Source organism: Drechmeria coniospora, chromosome 01 (assembly GCF_001625195.1).
Source record: "Drechmeria coniospora strain ARSEF 6962 chromosome 01, whole genome shotgun sequence".
Lineage (NCBI taxonomy): Eukaryota > Fungi > Ascomycota > Sordariomycetes > Hypocreales > Ophiocordycipitaceae > Drechmeria > Drechmeria coniospora.
In genome coordinates this window covers 12,066,064-12,087,337 of record NC_054389.1, presented here as the reverse complement: position 1 = coordinate 12,087,337, position 21,274 = coordinate 12,066,064, and the positions used below count along the sequence as shown (strand labels likewise).

At 60.3% G+C, this 21,274-nt stretch overlaps 7 protein-coding genes and 1 non-coding gene across 8 annotated transcripts; 4 read left to right on the top strand and 4 right to left on the bottom strand.

Moving 5' to 3' along the window:
* Window positions 1–261: 261 nt before the first annotated feature.
* On the bottom strand, window positions 262–1,569 carry DCS_03230 (ThiJ/PfpI family protein; the record flags this gene model as incomplete). Its single annotated transcript, XM_040800554.1, has 3 exons — window positions 262–489; window positions 600–1,252; window positions 1,437–1,569. 3 exons carry the CDS (start codon window positions 1,567–1,569, stop codon window positions 262–264), a joined length of 1,014 nt encoding a protein of 337 aa, XP_040661437.1.
* A 525-nt stretch (window positions 1,570–2,094) lies between these two features.
* DCS_03229 (uncharacterized protein) lies at window positions 2,095–2,802 on the top strand (the record flags this gene model as incomplete). Its single annotated transcript, XM_040800553.1, has 1 exon — window positions 2,095–2,802. The coding sequence occupies one exon, from the start codon at window positions 2,095–2,097 to the stop codon at window positions 2,800–2,802; it is 708 nt and encodes a 235-aa protein (XP_040661436.1).
* Window positions 2,803–4,468: 1,666 nt separating this feature from the next.
* On the top strand, window positions 4,469–9,058 carry DCS_03228 (NACHT and TPR domain protein; the record flags this gene model as incomplete). The annotated part of the gene is made up of 4 exons (XM_040800552.1): window positions 4,469–4,846; window positions 4,915–5,440; window positions 5,500–6,275; window positions 6,323–9,058. 4 exons carry the CDS (start codon window positions 4,469–4,471, stop codon window positions 9,056–9,058), a joined length of 4,416 nt encoding a protein of 1,471 aa, XP_040661435.1.
* Window positions 9,059–9,336: 278 nt separating this feature from the next.
* DCS_t22 lies at window positions 9,337–9,408 on the bottom strand. Its single transcript has one exon. It is a non-coding gene; the product is annotated as a tRNA-Asp (tRNA).
* A 3,333-nt stretch (window positions 9,409–12,741) lies between these two features.
* DCS_03227 (uncharacterized protein) lies at window positions 12,742–13,575 on the top strand (the record flags this gene model as incomplete). Its single annotated transcript, XM_040800551.1, has 3 exons — window positions 12,742–12,747; window positions 12,806–13,075; window positions 13,138–13,575. 3 exons carry the CDS (start codon window positions 12,742–12,744, stop codon window positions 13,573–13,575), a joined length of 714 nt encoding a protein of 237 aa, XP_040661434.1.
* A 755-nt stretch (window positions 13,576–14,330) lies between these two features.
* DCS_03226 (salicylate hydroxylase) lies at window positions 14,331–16,488 on the top strand (the record flags this gene model as incomplete). Its single annotated transcript, XM_040800550.1, has 5 exons — window positions 14,331–14,401; window positions 14,462–14,542; window positions 14,613–14,658; window positions 14,742–14,789; window positions 14,854–16,488. The coding sequence occupies 5 exons, from the start codon at window positions 14,331–14,333 to the stop codon at window positions 16,486–16,488; spliced, it is 1,881 nt and encodes a 626-aa protein (XP_040661433.1).
* Window positions 16,489–16,866: 378 nt separating this feature from the next.
* DCS_03225 (uncharacterized protein) lies at window positions 16,867–18,327 on the bottom strand (the record flags this gene model as incomplete). The annotated part of the gene is made up of 1 exon (XM_040800549.1): window positions 16,867–18,327. One exon carries the CDS (start codon window positions 18,325–18,327, stop codon window positions 16,867–16,869), a length of 1,461 nt encoding a protein of 486 aa, XP_040661432.1.
* Window positions 18,328–20,472: 2,145 nt separating this feature from the next.
* DCS_03224 (uncharacterized protein) lies at window positions 20,473–21,206 on the bottom strand (the record flags this gene model as incomplete). The annotated part of the gene is made up of 2 exons (XM_040800548.1): window positions 20,473–20,739; window positions 20,799–21,206. 2 exons carry the CDS (start codon window positions 21,204–21,206, stop codon window positions 20,473–20,475), a joined length of 675 nt encoding a protein of 224 aa, XP_040661431.1.
* Window positions 21,207–21,274: the final 68 nt, after the last annotated feature.

Below are 21,274 nucleotides of genomic sequence, written 5' to 3'. Positions count from 1 at the left end.
CATTCATTAGTGTACGTGTATAATGCTTGTGCAATTTATTCCGAAAAATGCTCAGTCTGTGCACACGTACTGTATTTACTTGTACTTGTTGTATTAATACCGTACTTGACGCCGTCACACGCGCAACTGCTTGCCCTTGTACTTTCATGTGCTTCGTGCCGTTCCTCGACAAACAAATACGTGTTGCTTCGTTCCAGTTCGGTCCCCTGCGACGTCATGCCATCAATGACGGCAATTCCGCACAAGTCATCAGGGCTGCTCCTACAGCATCGCCCTCGGCTCCGAAAAGGGGTCGTCCGACGGATCCAGGTTGCGCGTGTACTCGGCATCCCAGGCAATGGCCGCCGCCACGTCCTCGCCGTAGTGGGCGCCCACAAAGGCGTACATCATGTCGATGCCGGCCGAGATGCCGGACGAGGTCCAGACGTTGCCGTCGCGCACCCAGCGGGCCTGCCGAACCCAGTGCACTCTGGGGCTCTGCGCCCGGATCTGCGACGAGGTAAGCGTCAGCGTCGGCGAGTCCGCTCGGCGCCCCGTTCGGCTTCACTCCTCCTCCGCTCCGCGCGGAATGGCACGTCTCCGGGGCAAGGGGGACGCACCCGATCAAAGGCCCGCTTGTTGGTCGTCGCCTCTCTCCCGTCGAGCACGCCCGCGCGGGCCGCCAGTGAGCTTCCCGTGCAGACGGTAAGCAGGAAGCGCAGGCGCGGGAAGACGGACCGGATAAAGGCCACCTCGGGTCGTCGCAGGTCCTCGAGCCGTGTGCCCATGCCGCCGGGGATCAGCAGCACTTCAATGTCGCGCGGAGCCGTCGCCAGCGTGTGGGTGGCCGTGACGTCCTGGCCGATGCGCTGCGTCATGCTCGCCGTCCGCGTCGAGACCGATCCGGCACGGGCGGCGACGATGGAGAGCCGCAGGCCGTGGTCGCGCGAGAGCATGTTGAGCACGTCGAGGGGGCCAAAGACGTCGAGGGCCTGGAAGCCGTCAAAGAGGAGGACGGCATAGTGCGTGGGGGGCGCCGGCGGCTTTGCTTCCGCCGTCGGCGATGCTGGCGCGAGCATGCTGGCCGTCGACGTCGTGATGGCGGCGGCGAGCGACGGGGACGTCGGTGCCGTGGAGGATGGGACAAAGGCCAACGGCACGACCGCCAGAGCGAGGGCCAAGGGGAATGCGAGGGCGAGGCACGAGTGAGACATGAGCGAAAAGTTGGCGCCGTTGGACTGACGATGCACCCCCTGCTCGGCAAAGGGGTCGCCTCGGCGCAAGGCTCTCGGTGTCCGGCGCACACAATCTTATACTTGGGCCTGGATGTATGGGCGCCTGAAAAGCGTGCATGGCCACGCATGCATCCATTTAAGTACGCGGCATTCGCTCGCTCGCCATTTCCCGTGCGCATTTTATCGGACCACCTATTCAGTCGCCTGTCCATCTCGGCGAACGGTGCTCGTGCTCCAGGGGTGTCGTCCAAACATTGGCCGGCGCGCGGGAGCTGGCCGGCGGGATGCCGACGTGCGTCCATGTTTCGAGACCGATGTGCCGCTTGCCGACCCCAGGCATCTGCCACGAGCCCATTCCGTCACGGTCCAAATCTCCACACCGCCGAGGTTCCAGTTGCTGTGTACTGCAAGTACAGCATTGTTCTGCCAAGGAGGGTGGACTGGTGGGGAACCGGCGGCATGGGCTGGGTGCCAAACGGTTATCAAATCGTAGTCCGCTGTGTGACATGAATTGCAGAGGTAGGAGTGTTTGTGAGTGTTGTTCTTTTGTGCGTCCTTTGGTCATCCGGTGATCGATTGATTGATTGGCCCACCAGGCTGACTCGTATTCGTCGTATATCCATCCGTCCGTGATGTCCCGCGCCGCGTCCTTCAACGGTGGCGGCGATGCTGCTTTGTCCTTGTCACTGCTGCCTAGCTGCATTCCACGTCAATCGCAAGTCACTATTCCACCCGACAAGGCTTGGCGCCGCAACGGTTTCGGGGACGGACGAAAGGCCTCGTCGAAAGTATAAAGCTCTCTCCGATTACCCCATGGAACAATGACTGCGAGCAAGGAGGAATCTGTCTCCTTCATTAATTGTCAGCAGCATCAAGCGACATGGACGCCATCAAGACGTTCACCGTCGACAGGTCCGTCTTCGGGAAGCGCTTCACCGTCACCCCACCCCCCTGTGCGTTGACAAAAGGCGAGACAGAGGCCGACGCGAGCCACTCGCTCGTCCGGGCCGGCGCCTTCCCGCCCATGCTCACGATGCACGCCGGCCTCGACGTCGCCTCTCCCGTCATCGCCGTCAGTCGGCTGCCGCTCTTCAGCAAGCACTTCACCATCGGCCTCGGCGATGCGTCGTTGGATGCGCCCCCGGACCGTGTCTGCTGGGAGGACATGCGAATGGCCAACAGGTCAGGCACGAGCCACCGTTGGAGCTTGCATCTGCCGACGTTGCCGCTAGGGTCGCCGCGGCAGTCAACGGCCGACACCTCGGCAATGTCTCCGCAGACCTCGCCGCCACATGGTCGTCGAGATGGCGAGCGAAAATCGTTTCTCTGGAAGCGGACGCGGCACGTCGCCGTCGATGGCATGAATGTGGCGGCCTGGAGGCCGCAAAACTACAAGCTCGTCGAGGAGGAACCACCAGATGTGCTCACCAAAGGCGGCGACTGCCATTGGCCCCGCGTTCTCGCCGTCTTCACCAGCACGGGGGGCAAAGCCGGCTGCGGGAGGCTGCAGCTCAACGTCCAGTGCGGTCCGGTGTTCGAAACCATGGTCATCATGACGTGTCTGACCTTGCTCTGGGCCGGCCGCTGATCATCTCGTCCATCGTTGCCCCCATCCTGGAGATGCGTGAGCTTGGTGCGAACGGCCTGGGGGGTGATGGCTGTGCCGTGGCGAGCATGTCAGCTGCGTCACCTTTGTAGTACCTGCTGGAAATGGAATCGATCCCTGGCAATATCCGCCCCCCTGCAGCGACTGCCGTCGGTGTCATCAGACGAACTGGCCCCCTGTGGCTTGGATTTCGGGTACGACTCGGTTACCGCTCCGTGGAAAAGTCATTGCATTCGGCGCCGACAATCGTTTTGTGCTTCCATCTCGACTCTTTTCCGTCGTAATGCAAAGGCACCGCATCATCTGGCTGCTAGAATGGATGAATGGGCAGGGATTGGATTAACGGCTGGGTTTGGATCAACGGCTGGGTTTGGATCAACGGCTGGGTTTGGATCAACGGCTGGGTTTGGATCAACGGCTGGTATTGGATGAATGGCCGAGCTTGGTGTCCGCGTGAAAGACGTGCGGACGGACGGCACTTGTGCCCGCTGCCCGACGGAAACCTGCCTGCCATGCGCCTCGACGTAGTATGTCCAGGGTGTTTGTATCCACGGACGCGTGGATAACGACTGCTGACGAGGACGGGGTCGATGTTTTTGGTGCTTTCGGACCTATGCATTCTGCATGCCATCGGTCCTGGGCGGCACTTGTCGTCAGCCCCTGGCAATTGTCGCCATCTTCCCTGGGCAAGCACACCAGCATGCGAGCAATGTCCATCCACGTAAACCGAAATGGATGTCCATCGTGTCGGTCGTCGATCAAATGAAGGAACAGTGAAAGCCATCGCCGATGCCATCGTCAAAGTCTGCACAGTGGTATGCAAAGTCGGTACCAACGCACCATGATAATTCCCACGTACTGGACATGTACGAGGCAGGAGCAACCCGTGCAAGTTTTTTTTTCACTTCAAGGGAAGGAAGTCATCGATGGGGACGGTCGCGCCTGCAGTGCGTGTCCGCAACCGCCCACCACCGCCGTCTCCTCTCACCGTCGTCTCCTCTCTCTCTCACCGAGCCTCGTCGATTCACCCGATTCACCCTGCCCTCTCCAATTCTACCAAGCTCGTCTGCCCGCATCATGCCCTCTCCGTTGAATCGTCATCGTCGCACAGTAAATCACCGAAATTGTCCACCCGCATACGACTCACCATTCGTATCCGTGCAGCACAACACACCCGCCAACCGTCCATGTCGCCTCGACCAAGACTTTTGATCGGTGATGGGCAACGTCCTGGTCGAAGCTCCGTTCAACCTCTACCCTTGGGGCTGGCAGCGCCGTGACGATGGATTATTGCACGATGCTACCGTACCTAGGCACCCACAAGGCAACCCGGATGCAAGGCGTGACCATGGTCAGCCTTGTAGGCAAGATGCTGAGCCGCATGTGCCGTCACCGTCCCGATGGCCCAATCACACCCTATGCCACCTGCAGCAACGTCACAAGCCGCCCTCCCTCTGCACCTCGCCAGCCAATCTCTTCTGCCCGCGAAAGGCTGTGCACCACCAAGGGTCGTTGCCGCGAGGAGCGTTGCCGCTGGGCCGGGTGCCTCGTCGGTTGACATACGTGTACATATACCGCACCAGGCTCGGCTCCCAACGCCCACGACCTGCGTCTCTCGTCTTTCGGTACGCCGGGCGCCCAAATCACCATGGCGGTGCCGCTCGACGTGGAACGCCAGTTTGGTGCCATCGTCGCCGATGCTGCCAAGGCCTACCGCGTCAAGTCCGGAAACAAGATGAAAGACTTCCTGTCCCCACCCATGCGGTCCATCGACGACCTCAAGCGGGAGCTGAGGGTGCAAAATGACCATTTCTCCGCCTTTCGCGCCCGTCGTCGCGCCCTCTTCGACACCCTGGGTGCCGCCTTTGCCCCCGTCGAGGTTGCTGGCGATGTCTTGGTCGGCGTCGCTTCCGCCGTCTTTGCACCGACGCAGGGCATCTACGCCGCCGTCTTGCACCTGACCAAGGCTGCGCAGAATGTGTCGGCCACGTACGACTCCATTGTCGAGCTGTTCGTCCAGCTCGCGGTAAGAACGCAACCCGAAGCGATGCTTCTTGCCTGCCCTCTTCGGCGTGCACGGCTAAGCGCCCTCAGGACTTTACATCACGCCTCGACGTCTACGTCAAGCACCGGCTCTCGCCCGCCCTGCGCGACAAGCTCATCGCCATACTCGCGGCCCTCTTCCAGGTCCTCGTCCTTTCGGCAAACGAGGCTCGTCAGGGCCGCTTCAAGGCATATTTCAAGCGCCTCATGGGCCTCGAGAATCCCGTCCAACCCGCCCTCGAGTCCCTCAAGTCGTTGACCTCGGGTGAGGAGCGCCAAGTGGCGGCCGACACCTACGGCGGCGTCTCCAGAATAGATGCAAAGGCCGACAGGATCGAGGTCGCCGTCACCCAGGTCAACCAGACGGTCCAAAATATCCGGTCGGAGCAGTCTGAGCGTGCCGCCAGCGGTGACAAGCTCCGGAAGGTATTGGCGCCCTCGCCCTTCCCCGAGGACTTCTACAACGCCTTTCGCAAGTCCATCGTGCCGGGAACCTGCGAATGGATCCTTCGAGACGAGGGTTTGAATGCATGGGTCCGGGGAGAGAAGCCATATCTCTGGATATCCGGCAATGCGGGTCAGTAACAGAATGCATCGAAATCGAGACTACCCGTGACTCATGCACGCCACTTGCAGGAACCGGAAAGTCCTACCTCACGGCGCGCATCATCAGATGGGGAAAGGAAACCTTTGACCAGCGCACCAGCGTCGGCTACTTTTTCTTCCGCGCAAACAACCCCGAGACGAGGTCGGTGCTGCAAGCGCTGCGCGACGTGGCCTATCAGCTGAGCGAGGGCGATGCCTTTTACGCCAGTGAGCTCATGCAGAAGCTTCATGGTGAGGACGAAATCAGGACCGTCCCGAGTGCCTTCCGCCAGCTCTTTTGCACTCCCCCTCCCGATGGCCCCGTCGACCGGACCAGATACGTATTCTTCGATGGCATCGACGAGGCCGACGAAGACGAGATCAAGCAGCTCCTGTCCATGCTGGCACCGGATGACAACCTACGGCCGGGGTCCCGACCGCGCTTTCAGTTTGCCCTCGTCGGCCGGTCGTACATGTCCGACAAGCTCACGGCATCGCTCGACCCGCCCGTTCCCGGCGGTACCCTGACCACGGTCCAGGTCACGTCGGACCGCATCGCCATGGATGTCAGCGCCTTCATCCACGACAGCGTTCTCCACTCCAGGGTGCTCGGCCGCACCAACGTCGACTTCAAGAGGAGGGTCATGGAGGCGCTTGAACGAAAGGCCGACGGCCTGTTCATCGTGGCCAAGTTCATGATGGACGACGTGAACCGCAAGCGTCATCAGAGTTCCATCCTCGAAAGCCTCGAGGCCTACCCGAAGGAGATTGACGGCGTGCTGCAGAGGACGCTCGACAGTCTCGCCAAGAGCATATCGAGAGAGGAAGTCAGGGATCTCAACGAGATGCTGCGATGGGTCACCTGCGCCGGCAGGCCCTGACCCTCGAGCAGCTCGAGGCCGTCCTCGTCATGGAGTTTGGAGACTCGCCCCTGTTTTTGGAGGAGTCGATGCGACGCCAGTACGCCTGCTTCTTCGAGCTCGAACGCCAGGACGGCTTGACCACGGACGACCTCGTCAAGGACTTTGACAGGGCGCAGCGAAACCTGAAGCGGGACGTCGGTCCGGCGAGGACGGCCCACGGACGAAGCCTGAGCGTCGGCGACGTGCCGGTTCCCAGACAGCATCTCAGCCCTGCCGTTCGCGTGAGCACGAGTAGGCATTCGAGCCCTACCGTGAGCCCGCCAAGGCCGCTGAGCCCGCTGCACGCCGAACTGCTCGACTCGGCGAGCGACGTCGAGTTCCGGTCCAACGAATCCACGACGCACGTCACCTTTTTTCACACGTCGGTGCACGAGTTCTTCCGGCACGGACGCTCCGCCCAGGCGGCGGCGGTCGAATCCACCGTCGGCTTCGACATCAACAAGGCTCGCATCCACATACTGAAATCCTGTCTCAAGATTTTCACCCAACCGGCCTGGTTCGCCGGCCTGGACCTCGGTCGTGGAAAGCAGGCGATCAAGCAATACGCCGCATGGTACTGGCAGGAGCACGTGGCCGCCATCGACCCGGCGGGTGTGTCCGACGACGACAAGCGAGCGCTTGGGCCTCAGCTATACCTGATGCTGACGGACGAGAGCACCATGTTCGACTGGAGCATCACGTACGAGAAAAACGACGAGGGTTTGGACATCTTTAGCGATGGCAACATGCACGGTCTGCGACGATGGCTCAACGATCCGGCAGTCATCGACGGCCTCGACGATGGAGCCAAGACTTTTGCGAGGCGATCGTTTGAGAAGCCCGTGACGGTCTGCGAGCCCATGGGGCGATTTTATGCCAAAGCCTGGCTGGCCGCCGACTGCGCACATTACGTCCCAACGCGCTTCTGCTTCAAGATTGTGCACAACGTCGCCTTTGTGAGCTCGGGGCACGAGTGGTCTCAGGCAAACCTCCACTGGCCCGACGTCTCGATCGAGGAACGGGTGGCGACGGCGACGGCGTGGGCGGCTCAGCCCGAGACGGCTCACTGGCACAGGCGCGTTGGGAGCACGTACCTGACCATGGAGATGCACGCCGAGGCGCTCAAACATTACGAAACGGCTCTCGAGATGGACGGCAGCAGCGTCGAGACGTCCGGTCGCATCGCCTTTTGCCTCTACAGGGATGAGCGGTACGGCGCCGCCTTGGATCAAGCCCTCGAGTGCGCGGCGATGGAGGATCGCGACATGCGCCAAGGCCGCTGGCGGGGAGGCGCGCTCGGGCAGAGCAGGTGGCGGCTGTACAAGGATTTCCTTCTCATCGCCCAGTGCGCGTACCGCACCGGCAAGCTGGAGGTTGCCCACGAGCACTTTGGCAAAGCCATCGGCAGCGCCGAAGGGGCGGGCCTCAACGAGGACGAGTTTCTCGAAGCGGAAAGGGGCTACTTTGAGGTTCTCTCGTTGGAAAACCTGTACGGCGCGGTCATGGATCTCGCGGAGCAGATGGCGGCGCCTTCGACGCGAAGCAGGTATGGTCAGAGCCGCTTCGTCAACCTGCTGGTGACCAGCTACCGGACGCGGCTCGTCATGGACTGGATACCCAAGGCCGCGAGCAAGACGGGCAAGACGGATTTTCTGCAGCAGCGCCTGTCGCTTGCCATCGAGATTGCCGACGTCCACCTGCGCGAGACGCTGGTCGTGTTGCACCTCCGGTTGGCGCTGGGGACGACGTTTGCGTACGCCCGGGACATTGACCGGGCCATCGCCGTCTTCGAGCAAATCTCGCTGGACGAGTACCGTCCGCGCGGGAGCATACCTACGCGGCAGGCGTACGCCATGTCGTTCCAGAGGCTCGCCGCCCTGTACAAGCAAAAGGTTCTCGACGCCGGCTGGACGTCGGCCGAAGCCAGGGCGTGGATCGGCAGGCTCGAGGTGGTGCAGCAGAAGCAGGACGAGCACCACAACTTCAACATGCCGCCGTACATGCTGGGATCGGACGTCAACGCCGCGTCCATCTACCTCGCCTGCTTCTACCGGCACCTGGGCAGGGAGTCGGAGGCCGAGGCGCTGCTCCGGGCGCTCATACGGGACAGCCTCGACCTGCTGTCGGACGGCGAACCGGAAAACGACGTGTTTGCGCTCGACAACCTGTTCCGGATCTTCACGGCGGCGGGGGAGACGACGAACGCGCAGGCGCTGGCGCGATCGATGCGCAAGGTCAACCCGGAAGCGTCGTTTAGCACGATTGGCGAATCGCCGGCGGAGCACCTCGGCGAGCCGAAGCTGCCGGACATTCAATGCTACAACCGCAGCTGCTTCCAGTGCTTCAAGAACATGGCGGCGTGGGAGGAGTTTGTCGTGTGCCGCTACTGCGTGGAGTGCTTCTGCCGCCGGTGCTTGGACAAGGTGATTAAGGCGGCGGACGACGAGGTGGGCGAGGGCAACGACAAGGTGGGCGAGGGCAGCGACAAGGTGGGCGAGGGCAGCGACAAGGTGGGCGAGGGCAGCGACAAGGTCGTCTGCCGACGCGACCACGCGTGGTTCACGGTGCCGCCGCTGAACCGGCTGCTGCACACGGGGGAGATTTTGCTCGAGGACGGGAGGGTGCAGAGCTTCGCGGCATGGAAGGACAAGGTGAGGGAGAGGTGGAGCGTCGGGGACAGAATGGCGTGTAAAGTCGTCGTATGTTGACGATGGATGATTAGGTGGTACGAGACGGCGATCCCACTCACACATGACATGTATTTAATTTACACTTTGGTGGATGAGGAGGAATAGGCCATGGTAGAGAACAGGAGCACAAATGGCTTCTTACTCGGATAGCTCCGTAGCATCTAGGCGTTTGCTCGTGCCGCAACAAGCGGCTTCAAAGGTGAAAGCAAAGTGCGAGCATCTTTATTATCTCGATTGCGTCGCGTGTTTGTAGAAGCAAAAAATGAAAAAAAGTAGGACCTTGCGATCCTGGCGGTCTCTCCCGCCGGGAATTGAACCCGGGTCTCAAGCGTGACAAGCTTGCATACTGACCACTATACTACGGAAGATTCGAACACCTGTGAGCAGGCGTCGTAGTGAGTGATTGGCTCGGTTGGAATGAACAAGATTTAATTTTCATTATAACCGCTTTTGTCTCGGCGGGGGGAGTGGGGCATCAAGGATGGTGACGTTCCTGGTTTGCGGGACGGCATGGGTCCAAACATGACCATTCGCGCGTGTTCTGTTGTAGGTGAATATTCGTATAATTCCCTGCTCATCGACGGAAACGGTAGCATGTTTAGAGTTGCCTGGGCATGTCTTGGGGTGGTAACGAGCACTATACCAAGAGAAAGCTGCTCACGAAACGGCACCTGGCCAATCGCTTCCGCCCAAGCCGCGACAATGGCGGTTGCCAAGGTTCTACGGATGCTTGCGATCGAGGCGAGGGCTCAGCTGCGCCATGCAGGCAGGGGGTTTTGAGTTTGGGTGGGAGGATGTGCGTGGTGGTGATGCGTGGTGGTGATGCGCGGTGGTGATGCGTGGTGGTGAAGATGGGAAGACGGAGCACAGTGTTCATACGGTACAGAGTACGGTGCACAGTATTCATACGGCTACAGAGTACGGTGCACAGTATTCATACGGCTACCCGAGTACGGTGCACAGTATTCATACGGCTACAGAGTACTCCGTACGGTGCACAGTATTCATACGGTACAGAGTACTCCGTACGGTGCACAGTATTCATACGGCTACAGAGTTCTCCGTACGGTGCACAGTATTCATACGGTACAGAGTACGGAGCGCTTACGCAAGCACGTACTGTGTGTGCTGTATTCGCTTGTATTCGGTGCTTGCAATGGAATGATGGCATGTTCTGCACAGTGCAACCAAGTACCGGCGCTCACTGTACTCTGTACATGCTTCGACGGTCCGTCCCACCGGTACGTTTACTTATTGGTTGGCTGGCATAGGTGACTTGACTTGTACATCGGCGTTCGCTACTCCGTAGATACCTAATAGTCCGGCCTGGCGGTAGCAACTGCAGTTGTAGCTGTACATGCATTTGCATGCATACTTGTACCTACACGTAGGTACCTAAGTACATGATCCCGGTATACAAGTAAGTATTACTAGGTACCTATTCAGTCTTTGGTACTCCGTAGTAAGTACCTACTGTAGAACTACAACTACAGTACGGTAGAGTTTGCAGGTACTTGCAGTACAGAGCACATGCCAGTACATGTACATGTAAACGCCGCATGGCGCCGTGCATGCGCCATACTTGAGAGCAGGGTCAGCACGTACCTAGTACTTGTGCATGTACTGGTCGCCCGTACCGTCGGTGGTCTCTAGTGTCACTAGCCTGTACTTTTGGGCGGCATTATTCGAAGCATGGCTTTTGCGAGCAGATGCGCCGAATCGAGTGCCGTGGTCTGATTGCCAACCGCCATCCTCTTCCAGCTTGACATTGTCCCGAATCATACATACCCGGTGGCTATCCTTTTAACTTTGAGATGGGTGAAGAGCCCTGAACCGATCCCCCCGTATATGCATGACTCGGCGAAACGATAGATGCCCTCGGGGGGTCGCCAGTGCAAGTTGGAACGTGATCGACGTCGTTGCGCCGTTCGCGCGAGCCCAGGAAAGCGGCGGCAGCAACGAGCCCGTAGCAACGAGCGCGGTCGAAGCATATTCCTCGGCAAAGTCCAAGGGCAAACTGGAACCGAACCGGCTAGGGTGCGCGTCTGTCGGGAGAGGGGCGGAGACGGCGGAGACGGACGTCAAGGTGCCGCTACGCACAAGGAGGTGTAGAGCTTCGTTTCAAGGCGTCGAGCCGTGGTGGCGAATCAGTTTCGGCGCGAGGCATGCTTCCAGTGCCCGAGCTCGACCATGTCTATCGCGCAGGTAAGCAAGGATGCCAGTCGGTGGCTGCAAGGAGTCTATACTATGGGGCTCCCGTGGACGAGGCATCTCGGCACTTGTGCTCCGTTGGTGCCCCTGCACTTGCCTGCGTGCCCGGTAACGCAGATTGGATAGGACGGTCGGCCGACGTGTGGGTGCGCGCGTGCACGACCTCGGCGATGGGCCCTTGGCGACGGAACTCTCTTTTGCCGACGAAAGGTTCCTTTGCTCTCCGCCGCGGCCAGGCGCGAGCTTGCCCTCGGCGACGGAGAGGCCAAGATGCCGCGGATGCGGCCGATATGGACTCGCTTCCCTCATCATGATCCGGATCCTTTGGTCGGAGGCTCTGCCGTCGGAGAGGGACGTGGCCCATGGCGCGCCGTCGACGCATCGTCTCCCCGTGGCAAGACGGCGCGGCGGAGCATGGACGACAGACTCGGTCGCGTCGTGGCAACGCACCCCGCAGCACCGCCTCGTGCCGCCTGGTGCCGTCATGACAGGATCACCGTCATGGCGGCACGACAGGTCCTGGCGAGCAGGCAACGCGCGCCGGGCGGCCAACGCTGCCAAAGTTTAATTCACCGGCTGTACTGGCCCGGGTGTTGACGCCCCCGACAGGTCGTCGCCGTCCCACGACAGGTCATGGCCCAGCAGGCGTCCGCCGGAGCGACGGGCGGGGAAGGGTGGGGTTTGAGGGGATCGTCAGACTCGTCACTTTGCGCCGGCGCGGCCCCCTTCGCCCCCGATCATGGTCGCGTTGTGAGCGTCGGTGATGCCACTGCCTCGCGACGAGGCCGGCTCGCATGAACATGGCGGCGCAGAGCAGGGGCCGAGAAGGCCAGGGGAAGCCAATGGGCGGCTGCTGGGTCGATGGCACGCGCAGCGGATTCCCACATTTCCATCCATCGCCGTCGTCGCGGGCGGGTGCGAGAGGGGGAGTGTTCCTTGGTGGGCGGGAAGAAAAGCATAAATCGATGAGACGATGGCCGCCACCGCACGTTTCCTCGCGCTTGGAATCGATCGAGATTGGCCCTCGCGCCGACGATGGCAGGTCGACTTGGCATCTCGCCGGCGCCATCTCGCCGCCATTAAGCTTTCGTCACTGGGGATCTAGCGATCGGGGGGGTGATCTGTCAAGTGAGGAGTCGTGAGGAGTCGTGAGGAGTCGTGAGGAGTCATTGGGGAGCCTCAGGCAAGCCGTGCGGGGGAGTCGTGACTAGTCATCACTAGCCATCACTAGCCACAACTAGCCACCCACTCGGGCTCCACCACGAATACGGCAGGAACCCATTCGGACGCATCGGGTTGCGCTTTCCGTCCGTCGGTACCCACGCATCGGGCCAAGCTAGGCAGTTGCTTCACCCATCGCACCTTCTCTCCTCGACGACGGAACGGCTATATATTGAGCCTCTCTATCCTCCGGGACGACAGACGTCAGGCCATCAACCCGTCAAGAGACTCTTGGGACACTTGCTCCCCCATCCGATCAGATGTCCATCATGATCGTCCGTAGTACCAAGGACGCAAACCTCAATCCGCGACAGTTATGAGCCTCCTTTGCAGCGCATCCACCCCGACCTACGTCGAAGAATCGCATCGGAGAGGCACGACGTCCTCTACCGACGTCCTCTACCGACAACCTCTACCGACAAGGACCCAGCCCTTTCCATGCCGCTCCATCAAGACGGACGGAAGGCATGGACGGGCGATGGGCCTCGTCGCCATCCATCAATCGACGCTACCTCGTTGCATCCCACCTTGGACCGCATCGCAGCATTCGTACTCGGGGCGCCGCATGGATATCCCGACCCAAAGCAGAGGAATTCCTGGGCGGTACGACAAATGAACAAACTAGTACGAAACGAAGCAACTAGTTCGTGATGACGGAGCCCCAGTCTGGTATGTTGTCCTCGGGACGTGCCGTGCGAGGAGGCGCCGGGGGAGGGGGCGCCGAGAGAAGGCGAAATGCCAACGTGAGACAGGGCTATAATGACCGAATGGGTACGACAAAGATCACAATGGATACGACAAAGACCATCATACGACAATCATATTGGCAAGACAAAGATCATAATGGTTACGACAAGGATCACAATGGTTACGACAAAGATCGCAACGGTTACGACAAAGATCACATTGGTTACGACAAGGATCATAATGTATACGACAAAGATCACATTGGTTACGACAAGGATCATAATGGATACGACAATGGAACAAGCATAGCGGTTGCCGGCGGCAGCAATAATAATGTCTTTCACGTCCTCCATCTACACGAGGCAACAATTAGTACCACCAAAGCCCTCCCTCGACGAGGCACACACCACGAATGACGTCAGCGATGCATCGCGACACCGGGTCTTCATGATCCATTAGAAGGGATTTCCACAGCGAATCCACCAGAACATGGCTGAAACGATCCGACAGGACAGGTTTCCCATGATCCCATAGCATTGGTTTCCAACCATGCGCCGAGGGCGGGTCTCCGCGTGCGTTGAGACACACCTCTCTTCCAAATTCTAGTACCCATGAATCGACGGGCAAAACAGGCCGTCGTGACGCGCACGACCTAGAGATAGAAGATGGGTATGGGTGACCTCGCCCCCATCCCTCGCGCGCGCACGCCGTCAACGTTTGCTAACGCGTCGAACGATGGCAGATATACACAAAACACGCAATAATAATACTAATATTAATCGCCTCATGAGCATGATTACGATGTTATGGAACACGGGGTCCGTCCTTTACCTTTCCTTTCGCGTTGTACATAGATTCTCTCCGACGAGTAATGACCGTCGTTCGCTTGGGTAACGGTGCTCTCTTTCACACATGTCGTTTGTTTATGCCTGTATATACACATGCACAATACACAAATCATATAGATAGAATCTGCGAGGCCAGGGCCATGGCCGGATTATTCGCCCCATGGGTGGCAATATACTAATTGCTGCGAACAATCTCTCACCTCGCATGTCTTGATTCCTGGTGGCCGAACCATCTCGGCCGCTCTCGTCGAGATGGATTCTCCGAGAGGAGCACGATATATGCATGCACCGTATTACCATGCCATTTTGCAGCCGATACGCCGATGCACGAATCCAGTACCGGTGCCAGGAGGTTGTCAATCCTCAAGCAGGAGAACGCCCAAGCTACTGTAGGGTAGGTGAAATTGCAAGGCCGATGGTACATACGGAGTATGTCGCATCATATAGCACTTAGTATTACTAAGCCCAATTGGACTGTGCCGCCCATTCTTTGTGGCTGGTTTGGTGCCACAGAGTACTTGCTGTACTGTACGGAGTACGTACTTGAGTACTTGCATTATTGTACGGAGTACGTACTTATGTACTTATCAGTACGTACTGTGCAGAACGGAGTACGGAGGACTTGAACTTGTACTCCCCGTACTCCGTACAGTAAGTACAAGTACTTCGTTGTACAAAAGTGCTGCTTACGTAAGTATGAACCCAAGTATACTTACTTATTGCTGCAAGTACAGTACGAGAACGGAGTACAGAATGTACATAAAGTACAGTACGACAACGGAGTAAGCACAGTATGTACATAAAGTACTTACTTGGTACGGAGTACTCCGTACGGAGTACTTGCAGCGCAATCGGCTAGTGGCGGCCGGGGCGGCACAAGGCTTGGCGGCCGTGACCGGCGCCCCCACTTCGGGACCGAGGCGGAGACGTCGTACCCGAGAGACGCGAGGCAGGTGCACTCGGAGCTCGTTCACCCCGAGAGCTCCTGCCCTCGTCGACGCGAGGCAGGTGCACTCGGAGCTCGTCCACCCCGATAGCTCCTGCCCTCATCGACGCAATGCGGTGAGCGATGCCGATTCTGCCGTGCCGAGTCTGACCGCTCCGATGGATATTCGTTCCTCAGGCAACGACGCACACAAGTCACGACACGTCGCCTCTTCTTCGAGACAGTCATTTGTGCCCTCGCCATCATCGCATCTCATCACGGCATCGTCACCGCCGAGCACCTACACGTCCGAGTACAGCATGCCGCGACCGAGCATAGCCATCGTCGGCGCCGGCCCGGCTGGCCTCTGTCTCGGGGCTCTGCTGCACAAGGAGGGGATTCCCTTTACCATCTACGAGCTCCGCCAAAAGCCGACCGAGGAGGCCCTGTCGACGCCTTCGGGCATGCTCGATCTGCACCAAGAGTCGGGCCTCGCCGCCATTCGAGCCTGCGGCCTCTGGGACCGCTTTCTTCCCCTGACGGCCGACTGCGGCGAGGACGACGTCATCATCGCCAAGGACGGCACCGTCGTCCACCGCGACGACGGCGGCATCACCTACCGACCCGAGATTGCCCGCAACTCTCTCGCCCACCTGCTCCTCTCCGCCACACCGCCGGCCGCGGTCCGCTGGGCGCACAAGCTTCTCGCCGCGACGAGGACTCGCGAGGGCCGGATACGGCTCGACTTTGGCCCCGACGGCACGTCGGAGCACGACTTCGTTGTCGGTGCCGACGGCGCCTGGTCCAAGGTGCGGCCGCTGCTGACGGACGTGAAGCCGCAGTACGGCGGCATTAGCTTCAACACGCTGCACATCCTACGCGTGACCGAGAACCACCCCGAGCTCACCAGCATGATCGGTCCCGGCTCCTGCATGATCCTCGGCGACGCCAAGGGCCTCTTCACCCACCGCTGCACCAACGACTCGGTGTCTCTGTACGTCGCCGTCGCCGACGATGACGAACGGCATTGGGCCGACCAAACCCGCCAGCTTTCCCTCGCCGAACTCAAGAACCTGCTTCTCTCGAGCCCGAGTCTCTTTGCGAGCTGGGGCGAGCTGAACAAGAAATTGATCGCGAGCGCCTGCGACGGCGAGGTCGAGCTATCGGGCCCCCTCGCGCCGCCCCTGAAGCCGCTGTACATGCTGCCCGTTGGACATCGGTGGGAGGCCAAGGCTGGCGTCGCCCTCGTCGGTGACGCCGCGCACCTCATGATGCCCTGGGCGGGCGAGGGCGTCAACCTCGCCCTGTGGGACGCTCTCGACCTTGCCGCCGCCATCACCGGGGCTTGGCGGGCGTCGAGCGATGACGCTTCCTTCTCGGACGCACTGACGACCCGCGTCGCCGACTTTGACAACCGCATGTTTGCCCGCACGAAAAAGGCCGCCGAGGAGACCCTTTCCAACGCCCAGCTCATTTTTGGCGAGAACGGAGCGCAGGCGCTGGCGGACTTGATGGCGAGCTTTGGCCCTCGGCCGCCGGATGCCGTCGTGGCCTGAAGAAAAGGGCCAAGGTCACGGCAAAGGTCGTGGCTTGCTTGCGTGGAACCGCCGTACGTCACACGGAACCGTCGTCGGTGCCGTGACGCTGACTCTCCCAGGCCGAAAACGAGGCGACAGAAACTGTCCACGGCACCACAGGCGCGAGCAGGGACTGTGAGGATGCTGGTAAGGTGGAATGAACCATGGTTTCATTCGAGACTCGACCCATTGGAGATGCTGCCGAGATGGAGATGCTGCCGAGATGGAATGCCATTTCATCGTACGCCATTTCATCGTACGAGTTTATTCACGGAGCAATGTCATCACTTGTATTTGCCATGCCATATCCATCCATGTATGCAAAATTGCAGGCCGTCGCGCGCTCTATTTCATGCATCATTGCTTTTCCGTGACGTCCGAGTTTCCGTCGAAATTGACATTCCCTGCTATCCTGTAGTATGTGCCCAGCAGCTCGGCCATGTACCGCTCGTGGTATTGAAACTGCTTCCGGCCAAACTCGTCGACGTAGGCGTGCGCCGTGGCCAGCAGCGTCGGGTGAAGCGATTCGGGGAGGGCCAGAAGCTCGTCGATGCCGACGAGCAGCTCGGGCTGATGCTTCCCGCCGAGGGCGTCGCAGAGGTCGGGCGTCGAGGCGACTCGGAGGCAGAACGCGTCGAAGAAGAGGTGTCGACGCAGGAAGGCGAGCACGTCGCGGACCGAGCCGGCGTCGGCGACGAACTCGTCGATCGGCGACCTCTCGCGCTCGCGGGCGACGACGGCGGCGCGGGCGGCAAACTCGAGCTCGGCGACGAGCTCGGCGGGGACGAGGGCCGGAAACTCGCCGGGCTTGGGGTGCCAGCGGGTGTAGCCGACGCGGTGTCGCCACCAGACGTTGCAGAAGACGGAGGCGACGATGACGGGGATCAGGATGACGTACCCCCACCAGTACGTGGCCGTCAGCATGGAGCCGAGGCCGCCGAGGATGGCGGCCGTGCCGTTGACGGCGCAAAACACCTGCACGTTGCGGCTGCGACGCTTGACGAGGGCCGCGGCGGCCGAGCCCCTGAGGGTTTCGCGCGTCGCCCTCACGTGGCCCCGAGCCTTGGCGAAGATGTAGGCGGCCCAGGCCGAGTTGACGAGGCCGAAGAGGGCGATGGGTGCGTTTCCGAGGTAGCCGGAGAGGATGTTGCTCGCCTCGTAGACGGCCGGGTCGGCGCCGCCGATGGCCATGAAGGTGCCGACGCAGATGAGGACGGCGCCGCAGCCCATGAGAATGTCCATGAACCAGCGGCCGATGACCTCGCTGCCGAACTCGCGGAAGGTGACGGCCATGAGGACGTCCACGTCGAGCGTCGACAGGCCATGCCGCAGGCGGCGGGCGCGCTCGGCCTGCTGCTCCCGCCGTTGCCGCCGCAGGAAGCGGACGTTCTTGCAGGAGAGGCGAGCGTCGCGAAAGGCAAAGACGCTGAGGATGCCGGCGACGGTGCCGCCGATGGCCATGAAGACGATGGCGTAGACGGGCACGGGCACCTGGTTCCACACGTTGGCGGCAAAGTCGCCGGCGTTGGCGAGCTCCATGAAGCCGACGATCCAGGGCAGGTTGTTGACGAGACGCGAGCCGTCGACAAAGGTGAAGGCGCCGTCGTCGCCCCTGACGAGCCGGACGCGCTCTCGGCCGTCGTCCGGGCGAGACGATTCCTTGCTCGGGCCATTCGCCGCCGGTCCCTCGACGACCCCTTCCGCGGGGTCCACGGAAACACGGTCCGGCTTCTCTTCACCGTCCGCCGTGCGAGTGTCGTCGCTGCCGAGCATCGTATCGTACCCGGTCGGCGTCGGCGGGAGGTCCGTCGACGCCATCGCCAGCGACAGCTAGCGCTCCCCCTCGTGCACCGGCGGCGGCGGAGGAGAAGGGGACTGCGAGGAGCAGAGTCGAGGCCACCGTGTCGGTCGGTACGGGAGATGGAGGGAACAACGGCGGGTCGTCGACACGCCGTATTGACTTGACCTGTGGCCGACGAAGACGACGGTGCTGCTCTGCTCTTTGCTTCGAGCTCTCCGCATCCGCCGCGCTTGATGAAGCAACAAAGGCGGGCTCGAGGGGGCTTGGTCGGTAGCAGGCTCAGGCCGCTATCGGATGAGAGGCGAGGCGAGAGGCGGCCGGGGGGGTGAGGCCGTCGCGTGCGGAGGATGAAAATTTGGAAAAGACACGATGCCCCTGAAGCGGTGAGGCCGAGGCGGTCGAGGTGAAGTCGTACGAGCAACGACTTGTCAGCACCTTCCTTGTCGGCGGGTCAGAAATGAACAACGCCAAGCTTTATCCGGATAGACCCGTACACAGTGTTACTAGGCAAGTCGTGTACAAGCAAGTACAGGTACTTGTGCATGAAGCGAACAGCCGAAGTACCGAGTACATGTATACATAACAACTACAGTAGGTGTACCCCATACTGTAAGTGAGTTAGTAAGTACAGTAGGTACTCCGTACAGAGCCGGGTATCGGCTCGGAGTACTGCACATGCGCTGGCTCGGACACTCTGCTGTAGTTGTACATGTAAGTACTTGTGCTTGTGCAGGACGCGTACTGCAATTGCAACCAAGTACAAGTACATGAACAGGGAGTAATGTGGGTACCACCATGTACCCAGTACCTACAGTAACTGTACTCTGTACTTGCGCAAGAACTTGCAATTAGTACACCGTACGGAGCAACTGACACTAAATGTGCCAGATTACAGTGCCGGAACAAGCACGAACTGTAAAAGTTACTTGCATTTGTCCAGGCACAAGTACTCCGCACCGAGCTGGTACTTGTGTCGCTCATCAACTACATGTACAGCTACATGTACAGTAAATCCACGGAGTACATGTACAACTACTCTGTATTACATGTGTTCGACCGAGTATTACCGCAAATAGATTAGCCCCTCGCAACGGTAGACGTCTAACCCCAAAGGGATCTCGTATCTGACATTTCGACATTCCTGAAATCGATCGATCGCACGATTCGACCCGAGAAATGCCATTCGTGTCCCTAAATAGGTTGGGGTCAGAAGCCGATTACCTGTCCATCTACTCCGTACAGAGTACAGAGTACACAGAAGTGTGCCGAGTGTGAGCTCTTGGTGACACGTTGGAGTTCGGGCCCATGATGACACAGCGCCAGTGTCGCACCAAGTACCGTCACCGCACTGTGCCCACTGCACAACAAGTACAGGTACAATGCACCTGCTGTGCGGCCTCGGCAGTGCTCGCTTACCGTGCATGTGATTCTCGGTACTCCGTACAGCTCCGAGCAATATTCACCGCAAATTCATCATGCTCAACGCGTCACCTCACCACTCGACCTGGCTCTGTCCACGGGCGTTTGGAGAGACATGAGGTATCCCTAATGCCATCGGCCACGTCTTCTCCTGCTCATCACGAACTTGGCATCGCGACGGCCGGCATAAAATCCCTCGACTCGGCCCTTGTACAGTCCGTCGTACGCGGCAGGCCATGACGGACGTGCGACATATTTCATCTTCCCACCACTCGTTGCGGCTGTTTCGGCAACGACTACGGGCCGACGCAGCCGGACGTGAATCGAACTGGACCTTCCGACCTCGAAGCGGCAAGGCGTGATGCGCCATGTCCGTCTCTCGTCACGCTCTCGACGCAAAACAAGGTCCCCGGAATACGAGGTGACGCGGTCCGACGCCAAAAACGTCGGCAGACACGAGGACGGCGATGGCGGCAAGGGGGCACGAAGCATTCATGCGGGTGCCGTCGCCGCGGTGGGCATGGTTGTGAAAGATGGATTCTGAAGTTGGGGGGTATTCATATTCTTGAACCACTGATCCGAAGCACTCAAGCGGTGCGGAAAGCAAACGGCGCACGGGCGGGCCCTCTCGACCATTACAGCCCTCGCGAGATACAAGCAACGACAGGTGGTGGGCGCGCGGCAGGCGACGAGGACCCCCGGCCCGGTCATCGGGTCCCCGGGTCCTCCGACGCTCGAGGTCCTCAGGTGCCGGCGGGCTTGGCTTCGGGGTACGTCATCTCCGTGTTGGACTGGTACTGCTGCTGCACGCCCGAGCTCTTGAGCAGCGCCTCGTGGTACTCGGCCTCCTTGTCCGACTGGATGACGGTGCAGCAGCCGAGGCAGCAGGAGACGGCGAGGTCGACGAGGCAGCTGCCCTGGAGGTTGTATTTTTCGCGCACGTTCTGGCGCTGCATCGCCAGCGGTATCCAGTAGAGCCAGCAGCAAGTCGAACCCCAGAACAGCAGGCACTGGGGGGCGCGAGGCGCGTCAGCCGTCGTCGGGGCGCGAGGGAGGCGGCGCAACATACCGAGGTGTTGATGGGCTCGTAGCCCACGAGGTCGCCGTTCTTCCGCAGCCGGTGGTGCGTCTTGCCAAAGGTGACGCAGGGCAAGCAGCAGCTGATGAGGCAGAGGTCGATGGGCTTGAAGCATTCGAAGAAGCCCGCGTGCCAGGGCGAGGCCTGGGCCGCCGACTTGGAGTTGATGTGCTCGCTGGGGCGGGCAAGCACGTCGTTGAAGCGCGTCTTCCAGTCGTTGAGATCCTGCTCGTCGATGGGGCCGTTGCTGTGCGACGTGCCCGTCGCCGGAGCCGCGGGAGCCGTCGTAGGAGCCGAGCCGGGGGCGGGCGCCGGCGCCGGTGCCGGGGTGACGGTATCGGCCGGCTGGGCCGCGGCCGCGGCTTGCTGCTGGGCCTGATCGGCTTGCTGAGCGTCCATGGCGACGAAGGAGATGGGGTATCTTGCACAGAAAGGAGAAGGGACGAGGACAACGGAGGAGAGGAAAG